General features: G+C 48.4%; 1 protein-coding gene across 1 annotated transcript in view; it reads right to left on the reverse strand.

Moving 5' to 3' along the window:
• ALK (anaplastic lymphoma receptor tyrosine kinase) overlaps positions 1-18,806 on the reverse strand; it is a 702,002-nt gene that overhangs the window by 70,314 nt on the left and 612,882 nt on the right. The window contains exons 13-14 of the mRNA XM_012652436.1: positions 1,770-1,864; positions 1,472-1,600 (exon numbers count right to left, since the gene is read on the reverse strand). Of these exons, the coding sequence (XP_012507890.1) occupies positions 1,472-1,600; positions 1,770-1,864 (224 nt within the window). The remainder of the gene's footprint in view (positions 1-1,471; positions 1,601-1,769; positions 1,865-18,806) is intronic.

An 18,806-nucleotide genomic window follows, 5' to 3' on the forward strand; every position in this document is an offset into this window, starting at 1 on the left:
GGTAGGCTGGGCAGGTGGCTGTGGCTGCGTTTACTTAGCACACTAAAAGGGGAAGTCTGGCCTCTTTCCTGAATTTATAAATTTATAAACTCCCTGGATTTATCACAGGGAGGTCGTAGTTGACCCAGAGCCAAGGAGTGAGTGGGATGAGTCAGTGGGCTTGGGTAGCAGGGAGGCCTGTTGAATGGGTAAGTTAGATGGTTGCCTCACTTCGGTTAGACATTGTCATGAGCCACGAGGCCAGCTGGGAACTGGAGAGAGCTGCGGGTTATTAGGCCAAGCTCTCCTCTGTGTGGAAATGTGGAAAGATGTTTTGAGATTCTAATTGAAGGTAAAGGCAGGAGAGGGGAGGGGTGTTGAGAAAAGCAACTAACTCTTTCCCCCGGGTTTGGCAGCTGGAATCAATCAAGGCAGAAATCAGGAAAGGCTGAGAGTTAGTCCTGGGGCAGCTTTTCTGGGGACAGAAAGGAAAAGGTTTCTTCGAAGACAAAGCAAAGCTAACATCTAGTTAATAAGTTGGTAACTGATGAATTTAGTGGCAAAGGTATAAACCTCTATATTTGTTGTGAATATAAGGATTTCACATTATAAGGAGAAATTAGAGATTTATCATTGATCTGTTGTTATTTTCATAAAGACTTATCTTTTACAGGAAAACGAATACAGTGGACTGTGTGCTGTACACCCGCTTGTCCAGGCTACTCATGTCAGAAGACGCCTCATGTGCCCAGGCACCAGTTCCCACTGGGGGGAACCCTTTGCTGGTGTGGGGTCCGGGCAGCCTTAATCGGCTTCTCTGGGCTTGGGCTCAATCACCACTAGGAACACACTGAGTTTGGAGACTGATTCGAAGGGACTTCCCCTTGACACGAAGAGTGGCTGAGAAGCTGCACCTACGGTTTGCAGCCAGAGGCTGAAGAGGTCTGCGTTTGAAGCAGCCAGAGCCCCCATGAGAAGTCTTCCAGCCTGAGGTATGCCCAATAGGACAGCTTTGGAGGGGACCTGGGCTCTGGGGGAACTATGTTGAACCAGAAGCTTTCAGGGCTTTACCCTGATGGGGTAGCCTGCCTTTGGGCCACAGATAACCTTGGCCTTGGGCTCAACCCTCTGAGGAGGAAAGGAAATCTGACGGTAAGGCTTGCTTTGTTCAGCACAGGGGGAGTGGTTTTGAGGAACTAAGTGGAGGCAAGATACCAGCTTGGGTCTCCCATTTGGTGGGGCCTGAGTATTCCCCAGGCATGGAGGAAACGTGTTCCTTCGTACAAATTCCAGAGGCCTTCTTTGCTCAGGCAATACAAGAACCAGCTTCCTCTTGGAGCCCCATAGTCAGAATGTAGGTGATGTTCCTTCTAAAGGTTCACCGTTTTACTCTTTAAACACACAGCACCAGCCCAGATCATAGCACGTATCTTTCTTCTGCCTTTCGCAACAAGACATTATTTTGCTTAAGATTTGTGAGCGGAACGCTTACCTGTAGGGTCAAAGATGTGTGTCTGTCTTGGTATATTTTCCGTGGGTTTTGGCTCCTTGTTTGGGTTTCTCTCAAACAGATTTCTTGATTTGGGTGCTGCATTCTGTGACATCTTGTCCTCCCCACTGACTGGAAGAGAGAAGGCCCCAGGGGCTGAGTTAGGTGAGGCTCATTACTAGGGAGAGAAATGAATCCACACCAGGGAAGGTGGGAGAGGTAGGCTTAGGTTAGGGAGGGGTAGCAAGGCCGGGGTTCGGCAGGGTTGGGGGACAGACTGCCAGGGACAGGGTGAACTCACTGGTGAGGTAGCAGTCCAGGCTGATGGAGATGTTGTCGAAAGCCACGGTGGCTCTGGATCCTTGCCCCCACCATGCGACCATCTGCAGCCAGAACCTGTATGTGTCAGGAGGAATGTGTGTGAGGAACAAATGGGCTTAGTCATGTCTTAGCATTAGGCAGCCAGCACACGTGTGCGGATCCCCTGGCTCAGAATGTCAGTTTTCATCAGTATTACCCAGCCCCGGAGCAGTGCGAGAGGACAGCAGTCAACACCTCCCCTACCTCTGCAATGCAGAGCTCTTCCCCTTCCGAAGTGGTGCTCCCTGATGTCAATGGCTGACCCCTGGCCCCTAAATCCAGTGTGGAGTTTGGGGCCTGGGACAGGACTTCCTGATAACCCAGGGAGAGCACCTTTGCTTTCTGGATGTGTAGGGTGTTTGGAAATGGGTAGCTTGATAGCTGGGGCTCCCCGGGGGGGCTGAAGTCATTATGAAAATATTGAAATGTTCCTGTACCAATTGAAAAAGAAGCACTGTCCCCTGAGCACTCCCTGCCTGTTGCTTCAGGCGATCTGGCTCCTTCCCTGGTGCCCCCTGAATTTCCCAATTAGCCAGCAACCAAAGGGTGAATCCTTTGGTTAGCACAGCTGGGTCTTGTCCGGCATCACGTGAGGTTGCCCAACTGGTTGTGAAATATTAAGTGATTTGATTATCACCCCTGGGAGTGTGTGTACACAGAGGGTAAGGGTCATAAAATATCCATCGAAATATTGTTTCTTTCCAGCTCTTTCATAGCCTTGGAGGTCCAGGTCCTCAGACTACGGCCAGGGAAGGCTTCACGGTGAGAGAAACAGAAAAATACCTTTGGTTTTGTGTGTTTCCTGGGAAATCATCTCCCTGGAAGGCTATCAGTCAACCAGCCCTTTCCTGGCGTAAAGTGAGGGTTTCTTGAGAACCTTCAAAACCATCCCCACCCTCCAGATAGTCAGGCCAGAATGACCTGCGGAACAGTGTGCAGTCTCTGGCATGGCTGTTAAAATGTTGGGAGAGGGAAGCCATGCCTGTCCGTTGGTGGCTGGATAAAACCCGTATGGTGTAGCCATATAATGGGATGCTACTCTGCAATAAACAAGAATAACTGTAAGAGGGATAGACCTCAAAAACATTATGCTAAGTTAAAGAGGCCAGACAGTAAGTTAAAGATCTCATATTAAATGAATCTGTTGATAGGAAACATCTAGAACAGGCAAACCTATGGAGACAGAAAGCAGATTGGTGGTTGCTTGGGGCTGGGAGTGGGAACAGGATTGACTGCAAACTTGCACAAGGGCTCTTTTTCGGGTGATGAAAATGTTCTCAAACTGGATTGCGGTGCTGTTTGCGCAACTCTATAAATTTGCTAGAAGTCATTGGCTTGTACACTTAAAACGGGTGAATTTTATGATATATAAATTATAGCTTGATAAAGTCGTTAGAAGAAAAGGAGAGAGAGAGAGAAAACGATGAAACCGGGGTGGCAAGAGTGGAAAACCCGAACATTGCTGGGACCTGCAGTGTGGAGGAAGTGGGCTGGGCGGGTGCAGAAAGGACAAGAAAGAGGTTGTCAGCAGCGGGAGGAAAGGCACCGTGGAAGAACCATGAGGGAAAAGAACGTTTGCTCACACGGATCTGTAGGAGGCAGCAACGCTGTAGCCAGTGAGTACACACAGCAGGGGCTGGAGGCCCCGTTCCACCCCGAGCAGATGAGCTCTGGCCAGCATGTGGAGGCTTAGAGGCTGGCTTGGTTCTCCCTGGCCAGAGGACAATGACTGCCTCCTGTGGAGGAAAGCCTTGAAGTGAAAAAGAAACTTTTATCTAAGTAGCGTAGTCGTGATCAATTACTCTTAACTGAACGACTCCGCACGTCTGCCTGTGTCTTCCTCTGTCTTGTGACATCTGGCCATTCACAGATAATCCTTTCTGTCTGAAAGTTGCGATCAGGGGACCCAAGTCTAGTTTGATTCTAAAGAAGAAAAGCCTGAATCTGTTGTAGCTGTGGACAGGCCATATTCCCCATGATGGGGTCTACGTGCCTCACTTAGGATGGACCAGCAAGGAGGGCTGGTGGTTGGTTGGGTGTGGGAGGAGGAGAGCCCAGTGGAGAACCCCCAAATCCTGTTCTGGGGTGCTTGGGCATGCTGGATGGACAGCCCGAGAACCTCCTGCCCCACCCTTGGCACTCGGGAACGTGCCTCTGAGAGGTACCTTCCATTCCACCTTGATAAGCAGCTATTTGCAATTCCTCCACAGCTATCGTGTTTTGGGCCCTACCTTAGGCCTGTGGGGAATGGTAAGAGCAATCAGACAGGAGTGCTGTGTTCAAGATGCTTACTGTCCAGTGGAGAGAGGATGCCTGTGTACACCAGTGCAGAATAAAGCAGAAAGAGGTAAACACCACATGAAGGTGCAGAAAAAATGCAGGGAGGGCTCAGAGGAAGGAGAAAGTACACCAGGCTGGGGAGACTGGGAGGGCTTCACAACTGGTTTAAGTTGGCTTTGAAGGCAGGGAAGGACTCAAGGTTGTGGGTGTGGGGGTGCGGTGCCAGGAGGAGAAGACGTCTGGGGCAGAGGAGATGGTGGAGGGATGCGTCAGCAGGACAGGCCCGTCCCGCTTGGGTGAGAGGGGCAGGGAAGGAGGTAAAGATGATGAGGACTTTCAGAGGCCAAAGAGTTCATTGAAAATGGGGAGCCATTGCAGGTTTCTAACAGGACAGCGTCAAAGTCAAAGACCTCTTTAGGGTAATTATGATGGGATTAGTGAGCAGGATGAGAGGACGCAGGAGAAAGGCAGGGGTGATTGCGTGAGAGGCACTTCTGCACACCTGCCTCATGCGCCTTCATCAGGTTTCTCCAGGAGCCTTGGCAAGGTTGCAGCCACGATTCGCCCCCCTCTCCCTCACTCCTGGTGTCTCCACAGAGGACACAGTCCATAGATGAGTTCCTGGCTTGAGCCTGTGTAACCCCCGGCAAAGCAAAGCCCAGGCCTGGAATTCTCAACTGAAAACCAGGGCGCTAACACTGCTATCTCGTTAAAGCAGAAGCAAGCGTTAGGGAAATGCGGCTTCCAGGTGGCAAGAGAATAGGCGCTTAGAATAGAAGGAGTCTTGTTCTTTGGTGGAAGCATTAGGGAGGCACAGCGGCTGCACTGCACTGAGTCAGGGCTGCCAGCCCACCTTTCTCCACCTGGTCATCATACCCTAATCTGTCATTCACAGCCCGAGGGGCCAGGCCGGGCACTGACTTCAATGCTGAGCTGTATCAGGAGGCCTGAGGTGCCTGAGCAAGCAGATGGCATGCATGTGCCTGTGGGGTGTGGGGAGAGGGGGACAGACTCCCTGTGGTCTCCTAAGTGGGCCCTTCCAGGGAAGCTGCCTATGGCATCTCCTGCCCCTCTCTGCACCTTCCTTCCTTATTACTGAGAGATCAGAGCTGCGAAGTTCTCTAACAGCCACTGGGCCTCTTAGCATGGATGGGATGATGCAAGCTGGGGCTGGAATGGCTCCTAAATAGAAGAGTTTCTAAAGTGCTCTGCAAGGCGATGGCAGTGGCAGCTGCTGTATAAAAGAGTTTGATTGACACTGGGAATTGCATATATTTTGAGTCAGGAATGCTTATAACAATCAGATGCGATCAGATGGTGACATGAAAACATGCCATGCTGCCTCTGTTGGCCCAGGGGCCACACTGCCAACCTCTTCCCAAGGCTCCAGACTCTGGAGGCCGCAGGGCAGGGACAGATGGGATGAAGGTGGCCATGGCAGGGTGGGGGGGTACCGCGGGAAAAGTGAAGTAGAGGCAGGCTGGGGAGGGGCCTGGGGGTGGCAGGGATCGGGTAGGGAGGGTGCAGTAGGACCAATCTAGGCATTGCTTTTCTGTGGGGGTGCTGGCCAGCAGACCAGGCAGGCACCAGGGCCACCCAGGTTCAGGCTTCTCTACTGTGGATGGCACCTGGCTGTGTTTCTTTTCCTGACCCTTAGGTGAAGAACAGGTTGTTCCTGGCTCTGCTCACCCTCTCCCTGCTGGAGATGGGAAAGGCTTCCTCAAGTCACTCAGAGCTTTTCTGGTCCAACCACTCCTTCCTGTTGAGGCCCCCAAAAGTACAAGTACGAAGGCACTCTCCAGAGTCATCTGTGACCTCAGGTTTTGAGTTCTACCACTTACCAGGTGGGCACTCTGGGTGTGAGGGAAAGTTCTGGCATGTACAGGTAGACACTCTGGGTCTGAGGGAAAGTTCTGGCATGTACAGGTAGACACTCTGGGTCTGAAAGTTCTGGCATGTACCAGGTGGACATTCTGGGTCTGAGGGAAAGTTCTGGCACATACCAGGTGGACACTGTGGGTCTGAGAGAAAGTTCTGGCATGTACCAGGTAGACACTGTCGGTAGAAGGAAAAGTTCTGGCATGTACCAGGAGGACACTCTGGGTCAGGGGGAAGGCAAGGTCCCTGACACATTACTGCAAAGACTTCAGGGGCCAGGTGGTTCTAATGAACATGTAGGGCACTCCACTGCCCCTACCTCAAAGCCTCAGCCCTGGTGGGGAAAGGATATTGAGTCCCTAAGGCCAGAAGAGCCATCTTCTTCCTCTCTGTGGGCAGCCTGGTCAAGGAGAAGGGAAGGGTCGGCTCTCTGGGGTTCCTCCCGCTCTCTCTCCAATCTGTGTATTGAAGACTGTGGCCCGGGAGCCTCCTCTCTGCCTGAGTCCTTAGCAGTGGAGATTTGTTCCCTGCCCCGTGATAGTTCATACCTGCTCAGCTCTTTCTGTTTCTCTAAAGAAGACACTTCTGATTGCATGGGTTGTTGTTGCTTTTTCTCTTTTTTCCAGCTGGTGGTTTGGAGCTTGTGGTTAAGACAGACTTGGCTAGAGATCTTGGTTGCAGGCTTTGCATAGAGAGCACGTCCACCCTGATTCGTCTTGTTCAGCTCCACAGAGAGGCCTTTTGAAAATCGGCCCAGTAAAGATCTGGGAGGTGGCCATTTGGGCAGTGGGCCAGGTTTAGAGGGACAGCTTTGGAACTGGGTGCCTCTCAGCCTCACTGGGACGATCTCTGCCTGGTAAATGAGGATGCTGCTCACGTACAGCTTGGAAAATGCACAATCCCGTTCAGGCAACAGACTGTTAATGGACAGTGAGTATAATGCCTTATTTGCCACCCTGCCAGCCTCAGGGATTGACAAACCTAATTAAGTTCACTTAATTATTTTAAGTAGCTGACAGAAAGGTGTGCATCTGAACGTGGACTGAGGGGATAGCCACGCTTTGGAGGGAGAGAGCAGGAGAGTGGCCAGACTGGGTACAGGCATTTGCCCTCTGGGCACCATGTCTCAGATTCCTCCATCGGCCACTTAGTGGGCTCAGGAGGAGGGAGTGTTCTGCATCCCGTTTTGCAGCTGGAGCTCATCTGGGTTCTGGCTGCTTAGGATAGAGCTGGCAGATACTGCCGAGGAAAAACACTTTCTCCGATTTCTCACTGCGCAGTTGATTTGCTCGGCAAAAGTCTTCTAGAATGGAGTGTCACAAAGCTCAGGTGGCAGGATGCATTTCCACTGGAATAATGTATGTGATGAGAAAGCCCTGCCACGTCTGTCTTATTATCTAAAGTAACTGACTTCATTCCTGCGTGAAGAGGAGGGGCTGATGGACCACTTTGGATTCCTGGGACCAGCCCTGGCCACATTGACCCCAACCAGGGCTGGACATGTGTGTCCTGGCTCTAGGAATCTTTGGCCCCTGCACAGTGAAGTGGGGACAGGCTGGACATTCAAGGCTAGACTTGGGAGTTGGTAGCATCCCTCCTGCTCAATCCTACTCTCAGAAGTAATTTCCCACCTCCTGACTTGGTTTCCCATCTGGGAATAGTGATGCCAGGTGCAGTGGGACAAAGCCAATCAAATAGAGCTTCCAGGGCTGCCTGGGCCCTGGAGATCTTTCACAATGAACCTGGCTTGGTAAGGAAGCCCTTCTGGAACATAAGAGGGAAAACAGATTTTCAGTCAGGCTGAGCAAGCACTCAGAGTCACTCAGATCCGTCAGGATTCTCAGTTCAAGACTTCCAGGGCTTCTAGGCACTGGCTTTCTGTGCTTGCTTTTGGGGTCTGAGACGAAAGGATCCTGGCTCCCTTGCGTGCCCCAGCATGTCCCCAGTTGAAAGGCCCACTGCAAGGATGTTCCACCAGACCAGATGGAAGCCCATCTCTAGCAAGTTCCTGTTTTGCTCACATTCTCTCAATCTGTATCCTCTGTACTGAGCTCTGCTGGGCCCCAGGCTTTGAGGGGAAAGGCACAAGGGAGCATCTTGCTTCCTGGAGCCCTGGCCCAGCAGGGGAGGTGCCTGACTACAGGCTTGAATGTGCCAAGTGTCCTGGTGGGGGTGGGTTGGAGGGGGAGGCAGACAGAAAGAGAGAGGAAGGGCGAGGAGGAGGAGGGAGAATAGTGTGGGTAGAGGGCACACACTGAAGAATGGCAGGGACCTCTCGGGAGTGTCATTTGACTTGGCCGGTCACATGTGGAGACAGTAGCAGAAGCAAGATGGGAGCTCAGGCCTCTCACGCCTTGCTTTTCCTGCCACCCTTGCAGAAGCATCTGACTTCTTTAATCTCATTTAGTCCCATACGTACTCCACACTACTGGGGGGAAGTACAAGCTCCTTGGGACAATTGGGGATGTTGGGGGCTGTCTGAACTGGAAAGCCCCTGTATTCATCCTTCTCAGAGAGACTGGGACGTCTGCATCCCATTTCTCAGAACGCATGGACGTTCCCTCTGCCCTATGTCACTGTGTTGCTGTGGTGTGGAGGGCTGAGATGGTGCCAGAGATGGCAGCACTTCCAATGATGAGAAGACCAAGGAAAAGGGTGGTTGCTACCTCCCTTCTCCCCGGACAAGAAACATCTTTATGAGGGTGAATTGGCAGTCTTTCTGCTTGGTGGGGCTAAGTTTCAAAAAGTAGAGTGAAAACTGTGCTGTATACTTGGTGGGACCCTGGACGAGTCCCTGACACTCTTAAGGTGCCATCTTGGTTTAAAGAAATCTATGTAACATGGGTACTTTCACAGTGGAAGCCTTTCTTTAGCATGAGAGATTCTAATTTACTGTTCCTGTTCTACATTTTTATTAGAAACCTATGCTTCATTGGGCACTATTACAAATTGCATATCTCCGCCTCTGCCCTCGAGCAAAGATTATTTGAGCACCTACTTTGAGTGTGACGCTTGTGACTGTAGCTAGGAGCATGGAGATGTGTAAGACGTGGACCTTGCTCTTGAGCATTTCCAACAGTCATGTCATTCTTATTATTCACTGACCATGGGTTTCTGAAGTCCCTTTTAGTTCTTCCCCCTATGGAGCTATAATCTACACAAGCTGGAAGAACATTGCATCTGGGCAGTGAGAGAGAAGTTAAGAAAGATTTAGAAGAACTAAATGTCTTGGAGGATGGTAGAGCTACGGGCAGAAGTATCACTCAGGAGTGGGGTGTACTGGTGAGGACCATGCTGAAGGTGTGGGTGGGACACCAACCAGGCAGCTGAAAAGCTGGGTATGGGACATACGTGGACATACAGATGTATGAGTAGTCTGCATGGAGGCAAGTGTGGGAGTCGTGAGCATTGATGAGTTTCCTGGGGGACAGCACAGGTAGAATTGGATTCTCCCTTGCTTCAAATATCAGAAGCCTAATTATTCCCTAAATTCCAGACTTTGTGCCTAGGAAGAGGAGGGGCTGAGAACACAGGGCTACATTTTCAGAGGCATTTAAGAGTTATGAAAAACATATGCATCTGTTCACTTGTAAGCTGAGCTATGGATGTTACCAAGAAAGTCTTGAGCAGATTTGAACATCCTGTTATTTTAAAGAGGTTCACTTAGTGCCATTTCGAGCAACTGCCTCTTAAACCAGGCTCACGGGCCGGATCTGTCTCACTGCTTTGCACTCTTGATTGTGGAAACTTAGCAATCAAAAGCAACAGCTTGTCCCAAACGTCACAGTGAATCAGTGTTAGAAATAGGATTTAAAGCTCAGAATTGCTAATCTACTCCTTGCTCCAATGATCTGGGACATTTTCTGAGAAAGAAACGGGGCCAGATCCTTCCAGAGATGAATGTTTGATTTGTACATATCAATGCCTGGTTGCACACTGCATGCTGAGCTACTGGTCATATCTCTTCTCCTCTTCTTGAAGGGTGGATGCTGTTTACCCACAGCTGGGAAAATGCACAATCTCATTCAGGCAACAGACTGTTAATGGACAGTGACTATAATGCCTTATTTGCTACCCTGGCAGTCTTAGAAACTGACAAACCTGATTAATTTCATTTAATGATTTTAAGTAGCCCAAGGCTACTTAAGGTGGTCCAAGGCTGTCCTGTGCCAACAGAGCCATTTGGAAGGCAACTGAGGAAGGGGCTCTCTCCTCCAGCTCCTTTCTCCCGCCTTTCTGAGCTCCACTCATTTTCCACTGGGTCATCACAACAGCCTCCGACAGTCTCCATGCTCTGAGCTCTCCATCCTCCAGCCTCTCTCTGTGCCCAACAGGTCTTTAGTGCCCACAGCCCAAAGTCCATACCACCTGGCCCAATGCTGACACTCACCCTTTCCCAAGAAGACTGCTCAGGATTCTCTGACACAACCTAGTGGGCTGTTCTTGAACCCCCAGAAAGCATTCCTATCTCTAAGCCTCTGCTTGCCCTGATGGTCTTCTCTGGCATACCCATTTCTTTCCCATTTCTATATGACCTAAATTTTCCCCAAGGGCCAGCTTATAGTAAGCCCATTTTCTCTGTGATAGGTCCCTGGACTGCCCGGTACCTGCAGGTCACTGCACCATCTGAACACTGGCCAGGATCTGTTGGACCCTGCACAGTGCTGGTGTCTTACCGTTTGCCTCTCAGTGCATAAACTCTGTGTCCTTGCCAGTGTGCAGATCCTGTGATCCAACAAGGGACTGGTAAAATAGCCCTTTCCACCCTGTGTACTTGATGGTGGCTTAATATATGTTTGCTGACAATATATGTTTGCATGACAGCCAATGACACTTCTCCAGTCACTTCTTGATACCCTGTCCTGCCCACAAGAGACCTGGATCTGCCATTTTATGCCAGGACTTCCAAATGCAGTTGCACATCAAAGGTACCTGGGCAACTTTTAAAAACTACAGATTCCTGGTCCCAATATGTGATCTACTAAATCACGATCTCTGTGTATGAGATCTAGGACTCTGGAAAAAAAAGTGTTTTCTAGATCATCATAATGTTCATCAAAGTTTATAAACCATTGTCCTATGCTGTCCTACTAGTTTTAAGCCTTTCAAGGGTATTTTTTCCTGTTTGTTTGTTTATTTATTTATTTATTTTTGTTTTTAGAAAGGAAACATTCAGGGAGAGAAATTCTGGAGGGATTTCTGCCAGGAAATAAGACTTGACTGCATCATAAAATTTTGGGAATGAAACATTCATACCTTAGAATAGATCTGGAATTTATTTCAGTCTTGAATTATGAGACTTTGTAGAGAAGAAGCCTGATCAATGAATGCTCAGAGTAGCTGAAATGAGGAAGTGGTATTCTCAAGTGATGCTCTTACAGATGCCCAGAGATGAGAGCTGCATTTTTTCCCTCTAACCCACTTCTCTTATTTGTGCACAGAGCTAGACTACATTCCCCAGCATTCTTTGTGGTAGGTGTGGTCATGTGACTGAGTTCTAGCCAATGGAAAGGGAGCAGAAGTGACGACTCATAAAATCTTCCCATTTGAGATCCCCCAAGCTCTTTGCCCACTGGCTGGCTGAATGCAAAGGATTCCAAGGCCAGAAAACAGGGAAGGCCACAGGGTGGAAGGGGCTTGGGTCTCCAACGACCAGGTGGAAGGCCACCCACCAACCAACACACTTGTTTTTTATAATATTTCACATGAGTAGGAAATATATTTCTTTTTTGTATAGCCTCCATGATTGGAGGTGCACTGTTACTCCAGGTAGTGTTACCCCGACTCACATAGCATGTAGCACATGCCTAGGCACTCAGGTGTGTTCAATGCACCTGGCACAGTCAGGTTGATGACTAACCCAAGCAGAGGATCAGAGTGATGGATAAACTTCACTCTCAGCTGGTTGCAGGACTCTGCAGTACTCTTCCCTCACAGCTGCAGCCTTCCTCCCATGGCACACTCCTCACTTCTCCAGGACTAGGGACTTGTCTGGACAAAGCAGGGTGTATTGAGGAGAGGGGTCCGGTGCTCTGGGATGCAGATGCAGTTTTCATATGCTCATGTCTGTACACACAGGCTTCAGGCTCACTGACCAGGTTTCTGTCCTGCTCTGGAGGCCTGGACCCTCATCTTGTCCCTGGTTTTTTACCTGACAGCCTCCCTGACAAGATCTTCAGGTGGCCCAGGCTCTCTCATCACAGTCCTCTCTCATTAGCTGCTGATTGTGATAATACCCGCTGCCTGTTGTCACTGAGAGTCATAGAAGACTTTTTTTGACCATGAGAGCATGGTATCTGAAAAAGGGGGGGATTTTGAGCTGGGAAATTGTGCCTTAAATCCTGACTCTTGTGCTTCCTAATTGCATGTTCCACGCAGATTATTTAACTGCTCTGGGCCACAGTTTCTCACTGATAAACTGAGGACACTAAAATCTGACTTACGATGATGAGGATAACTGGGCACATATGCTTGGCTCGATGAGGACACAATCCCTCTTCTCCTGTCCTCGGTCACAGCCCCAAGAGGCTGAGGCCATGGGCTCAAGGAGGAGTCGCAGCCCTGCCAAAGTCCCCTCAGCTTTGCGGCTGCTAGTGAAGCCAGAGACTCTGCTCCCATGTCACTGGCTGGGCAGGTACGGAGAGTAAAGTCAAGTGTGTGCATGAAGGGTTTTGAGCCCCTTGGGGAAAGACCCGATGGGTTTAGTCAATGTAACTTGCCTGCTTGGCCTAAAATTGCCCCTGAGACCACCATTTCCTCCAGTTCAAAGAATCGATTACAGCCTAAGGCCAATAAGCATGCCAAAGTCCCCAGCCCCTGAAGCTCTGGGAAGGGACGCTTGTGCTGCCACAGCCATGTAGAAGTGGAGAGCACCTTTTGTTTTCTTCACCCGCTGTGTGGAAGGGCTGGGTTTTGAATGAGTTGATGGACTCAGGGCAATCCAACAACCCTCGGGATTTGGGGAAGGGGGTTGGTTGAGATGTTCCCCTCCCTCCCCCTGAACTTTGGAGCCTGTGGGGCTACTCTGGGGTAAGTTCCTAGTGCTGATAGTGAGTGAAAGAGCAAATGCAGGCCCACCTGGGGCGACAGTCATTGCTCTCTGCTCTGTTGGCGTGGGCACATCTGGCAGGGGAGAGGAGTAGCCCCAACAGCTGTGGCTTTCTCGGGGCTCCTGCTGCTCCAGCTCCCTGAGCCTCCTTCCCCCCAGGACTCATGTTCTGTGATGTCACCATCTCCTCTCCCTGCTGGCATCCCCGATTCAATGGTATTCTCCAGAGCTGGGGCTGCATTGCTTGGCTCGGTGAGCACGTCAATAGGGCAGTAAGTATTGGTTGGCAAATGCCTGGATGATTTCGAAGGTTGAGAATCTTCACAGGACACTGGTGAAGTGGGAAGAAGGGAAAGAGAACCTCTCCAGAGGAGCCTCTATATTTAATGGCAAATTCTTGAAACTCTGAGGGCCTCAGTCCTCTCATTTGAAAATGGGGGATAACATCTGCCCCAGCTTCCCAGTGGGAACCTCAGGTGGTGAAGGGGCAAAGCACTGTGGGAGGGGGTGCAGGGCCACCATGGGCGGAGAGATGTGGGCAGAGAGTGCAGGAGCCACTGAGAGAGTCGGCACAGCCTGTCCAGCCAAGGCGCAGCAGGCACTGGGGTGGGGTCTGCAGGGGAGTTACATTCACTCTTCCTCAAAGGTACCCTCTCTTCCTGGGGAAGGATGGGTGGAGGCAAAGCAGTTGCAGATGGAAACTTTTGGTGGAGGAGACAGGCAGGAGGGGAAGAACGGATGGACCTAGACAAGGGGCCTGCCCTTGGCCGTGCTCTCCTAGGGTTGGAGAAGGGCTCTGTACAGCACAGCGTATCAGCCTTATGGCTGGGATTTTCTGTGTCAGTCCTTGTAGTAGTCAACTTTATTCTCAATAAAAGGGTGATTTGTTAAATGTACAGTATAACTAAATGTATTTTATTTTTATGCCTTTGTTAGACTTGGTACACTATTACATTTGCAAATAAAAAATGCCTATCAGTACCTACGCTCCAGTTCTGGAGTGGTAACATGTGGAGTGGGAATAGTCACAGGCAGGCCAGAGTGGTGACTCAGAAAGGCAGGTGGGGAGGGGCGCAGTGGCCTGGCAGGACAAGGGGAGAACCTGGCCCGAGGTGTGAAGAAGGAACGGCACAGGGTGGGGCTGGGTGGGGAGTGCTCTGTGGTGGGAGGTGGTTGTGGGAAGTAAGAGGATGGATTTCAGGGGGTGAGTGAAGCAATGGGGGAAAAAGTTCACCAACTGGAAATGAGTAAGAGGTGTGGCCTGAAAATAATCCAGAACCTAAGTATTTTGTTAATAACAATGGCTACCGTTTCTCGAGTTTTCTACCACATGCTGAGCACTGACATCATTTCCTTGGGCAGTACGTAGGAAGCAGACAGGCCTGAGGATTAAGGGAAAATTATTTCACCTTGTTAGCCCTCAGATTCCTCATATAAAAAAGGGGATTAATTATAGTATCTATCCCAAGGGGCTGTTTTAAGGATGAAATGAGATAATGCACGTTAAGTACTTATTACAATGACTGGCTCCGGTAAGCGCTCAACAAATGCTAGCTCTAATCATCGTCATTTTAAGCTCTTCAATGGCTCTATGAGGAGGCTAGGATTCAATTTACAAAAATGGGGATTAAACACAACTTTTTCAGGGGTGTGTCTAGGCCTGCAAACAGTCTTACCAGAAGTCTCAATTCCCACTCATTGGTATCTCCCACTTCTCTACAGAGGTAAGAATAAGAAATGAAAATACCCCCTAACACCTTTCTCATCACAGAAAGATGCTACACAAAGGGAGAATATTGTTATTGATCACACCCTGGATAAAATGGAGATTCTAGAGATGGTAGAAATTGAACAGGGAGAAAAATACCTTGACTCTATGGAGTTTCTGGTCTAAATACATGAAGACATAATTCTCAGTTTAACCCATCTCATTTGCAAGATGCATTGTGAAACACAGTGCTGATTGTTTAGGACAAAGGATGCAAAGGGAGCAGGAAATCTAAATATCTACAGAGGGAACGTCTTTCTCATTAGACTATGTAGATAGTGCGCAGCTAAAAGCCTTTCTAATGATAGTGCTGGGGGCTGGAGCTTACACAGGTGGGATAAGTTATGTACTTTATATTTGACTGTACGATTGCAGTGATTTGTGGGACATGATTTGATCCATGGTGTTTCCAAATCCATCTCACAATGAGTTGAACTTAGCACCCGCTTCTGCTCTGTAAGCATGTCAAAGCTTAGGATGGTGTGGGAACATTGTGTTTAATTTCATAAGAAATACGATTATAAAGAGGAAAACTAGGGGTATGTCTCAGCAAAAGATTGACAATTAGAATAGGGGGAGAGAACTTCCATTTTGAGAAAAGCTAGAATTAATTCCAGCAGCAAGAGTGGCAATTGAACAGGGGAGGTGGGGCTGATGAGGTGAGGAGAGAATGAAGAAAAATAGCTATATGAGGTGGATATAAAGTAATCAGATAACTTTTAAGCACACATCAAGCCAATATTTGAATTGGTGTTGCCCTTCAGAATTACCTTGAGAGCATTTATCTGTATTCCAGGGATATTGTGATTGCTCAAACATCCTCGGCACTGCTCTTGGAGATTTTTCTTGTTACTATTTATGGTATGGTTGTGCAGTTAGCTTAATTTCATAATGATGACAGACTATTGCATTAATTCTATCACTTTGCATGTTTGTAAATGGACAGAAGAAATAGCATTCCATGGGTCAACACCTCCCTGTTGCCAGACTTTATATACCTAACATAATATATACCTAATATATACATATTCACGGAGCCTCCGTAGGACTACTGTGGCAGGTGCAATCTGACTAGAGCTCTTTTCTCTCAAGTGCTCAGCTCTCTCTCTCTGTTCACAAGGACCAGGGCAGGCAATTAAGATCAAAGTCTTTCTTATAAAGTGATTCCGACAGGACAGTGACCAGAGACAAGGAAAGCACAGATACCAGGCAAGTCCCTAAAGAGAATTCCTTGTCACAAGAGTAACGAATGCTGTTTTGGTTTATCTGATGGGACACAGGTGTTGCTTTGATACACAGAATACTTTGCAATAGTATTTATTATAAAGTGATTTTTATCTGTTTTGTTAGACACAGGCTGAACAGAGGGAGGAGGTTAGATGGATTCCAACAAGTGAAATTCTCAGTTCATTCAGCTGGAATTTGGAAATATGTGCAATTTCCCTCAATACATCATTCTGTCAATGCATATATATTGGGCATACTGTATGTTAGGGATGGGACGAGAGGTCCAGGAAGCAGTGATGTAAGACAGACATAATCCCTGCCTTGTTGGTGTGTATATCCAGATATTAAAAAACAGATAGTAAAGAGTGGCAAGTTATTATAGGGATGTTTCAAATGCCATGAGACTATACTGTAGGTACATATATAGTTGAGGGCTCTGGGGAGAATTTTTTTAAAAGTGAAGGAAGAGTGGTATTTAGGGAGATGGAAGGTAAAGGAAGAGCATTAAGGTGAAGAGAATGGCAGACAGAAAATCCTGGAGGTGAGAATTTAGCATGGTGCAACCGAGTGAAAAGAAGTTCAGTGTGGTTACCGGGCAGATTGAGAGAGGAAGAATGGTATAAGGAGGGGCTGATGGAATTAGGGTTGGACAGATCACACGTGGGCCTAAATAAAGATCTCATTAAGGAGTTTGAAAGGCATCCTAAAACAAAAGGAAGCCATGGAAGGATTTCCTAAACAGGAAAATGGTTAGATATATGTTTAAAAAGTTTATTTATATAAAGCCCAAGGGCTATGACCAGGGTCTAGAGCCTGGGAGCTCTTTAGGGCTAACCTCTAAGCTTTAATAAATAAGCTTTAAAACTGTTGTAATGTGTGGAGGTGGGGGAATCTGGGAGCAGAGGCAATTTGGTACAGCATAGGGAATAAAGTTCCTGCCACCTTAAGGGCCATGGTTGGGGAGCTGTCCACGAGACGGGTGCTGAACAGCTGAAGCAGGGACTGCCTAAAGACGCTTCATGGGATGTGGGCAGGTGGTGCCAGGTGTTGACATCTACCTCAGGGGTGGGAGGAAGGGAGTTGCTTTTTCTATGTCCTTTACCCATTTTATTTTTCTCCTTCCCGTATTTATTTTCTTCCTATACATTCTCCTTTCTCCCATTTTCATTTTCTGGCAACCTGGCCTGCTATAGCTAACTCTCTCTGAAGGAAGAAGGAAGAGTGTGCTTCTTGCCCCTCCTACATTAGTGAATTCTTATGAGGAATCAGCAGAGCCCTGAAGACAACACATTCGCAAGAAGCCCACCTTTATTTTAGGGTTGCAAGACTGCTTATTATTGCTAAATTGGCCGTGCCAGACTCTTCTGAGGCATTAGGTAGAGAGATATTGTCATTATTATAGTTGTTATTAGTAGTTATCACTGACTCAGTATTTACTGTGGGCCAGGCAGTTCACCAACTGCTTGGCTTCCCCAAACCTAAGAGGAGGCTGTATTATCTGTGTTTTATAGAACATAACTTGACTTGGAAGATCAGTGGTTGTGATTTGTGCTATTTATTTAATAAATTATTACTGAGGCCACATAACTGAGGGACAGGGGTGCAAGATGTGGGAAATAGAATCCATTAATACCTACTATGCATTGATTCTTTTGATAGTCATTTTGTTTAGTCTCATAACAATCCTGTGAGGTTGTACTGTTATTATCCTCATTTTACAGATGAGGACTCTGAGGCTCAGAGAGGTTAAGTAATTGGCTGAAGTCACACAACTATAAGTGGCTGAGCCAGTTTTTAAACTTGGGACTATCTAATTCTAAAGCCTATGCTATTTCATCCAAAGTGCTTCTTTACTTTTATGGGCCAGCCACATCTACAATCTAGTTTGATTTTAGCAAGTGAAAGCTGCTGGGTCCCATGTTCCTGCAGTTCCATTTGCCTCTGGGTCTTGAGGCTCCCTGCATCATCCCCAGCTCTGGGAGGGCAGCTTCCAACATCAGAGCATTTCAGTGGCATACGAGAGCCCTGTGCATGGAAGCACTCTTGTTTTCTGCAATCGCACACTTATTAGGTCACGAGGCATTATCAAACCAAGCTGGCTTTTGTCTGAATCCCCACTAGACAGTTTGGTCTCAGTATCAATATTGGAAATGTCTGGTAAACAGCCTTTAACAGGGAGGAGAGAGGCTAAGAACAAAGTCTCCCTCAAATGAAACTCTAGAGGATGAGTGTGAACAGAGTCAACATCTTGCTTGCTTTAAATCCCCTGGAGTGGCTATGAAAGAGAGAGGCCTTGCTGGATTGAGGAGAAAAAAAAACCCCTTTGATTCATCTGAATTAATTTCCCTCTCCCAGGAGGGTGGGCTCTTGCATCACCCTCATATTCTCCACCCCCTGCACACAGCTCCCACAATCCCAAAACACGAAAGACTAGTCTGGGGGGGCAGCGCCCACACTTCTCCCTTTCTCTACTTTAATTAAATCCATTTGTCCTGGGATCACTGAGCCCTGAAGTGCTCATGGGCTTTGATCTTTAACCCACGCACATCTGAAGGAGTGGGTGGCTGGTGCTCAGAGCGAGGACAGTGCCTTCTTCCTTTGACAGCACAGATCCGCTCACGAGCTCCTGGAAACAGCATGCTGCATGAGGTTCAGGTGGAGAAGTTGCAGGCCAGCTGGCATCACGATCCACCTTGCTTTGAACCCTTTGCCCTCATTTTTTGAAGGTGGATCCACTAGGTTGATAATTTGAATGTTTTAGGAGACTAACGTAGAGG

Source organism: Propithecus coquereli, unplaced genomic scaffold, assembly GCF_000956105.1.
Source record: "Propithecus coquereli isolate 6110/MARCELLA unplaced genomic scaffold, Pcoq_1.0 Scaffold39, whole genome shotgun sequence".
Lineage (NCBI taxonomy): Eukaryota > Metazoa > Chordata > Mammalia > Primates > Indriidae > Propithecus > Propithecus coquereli.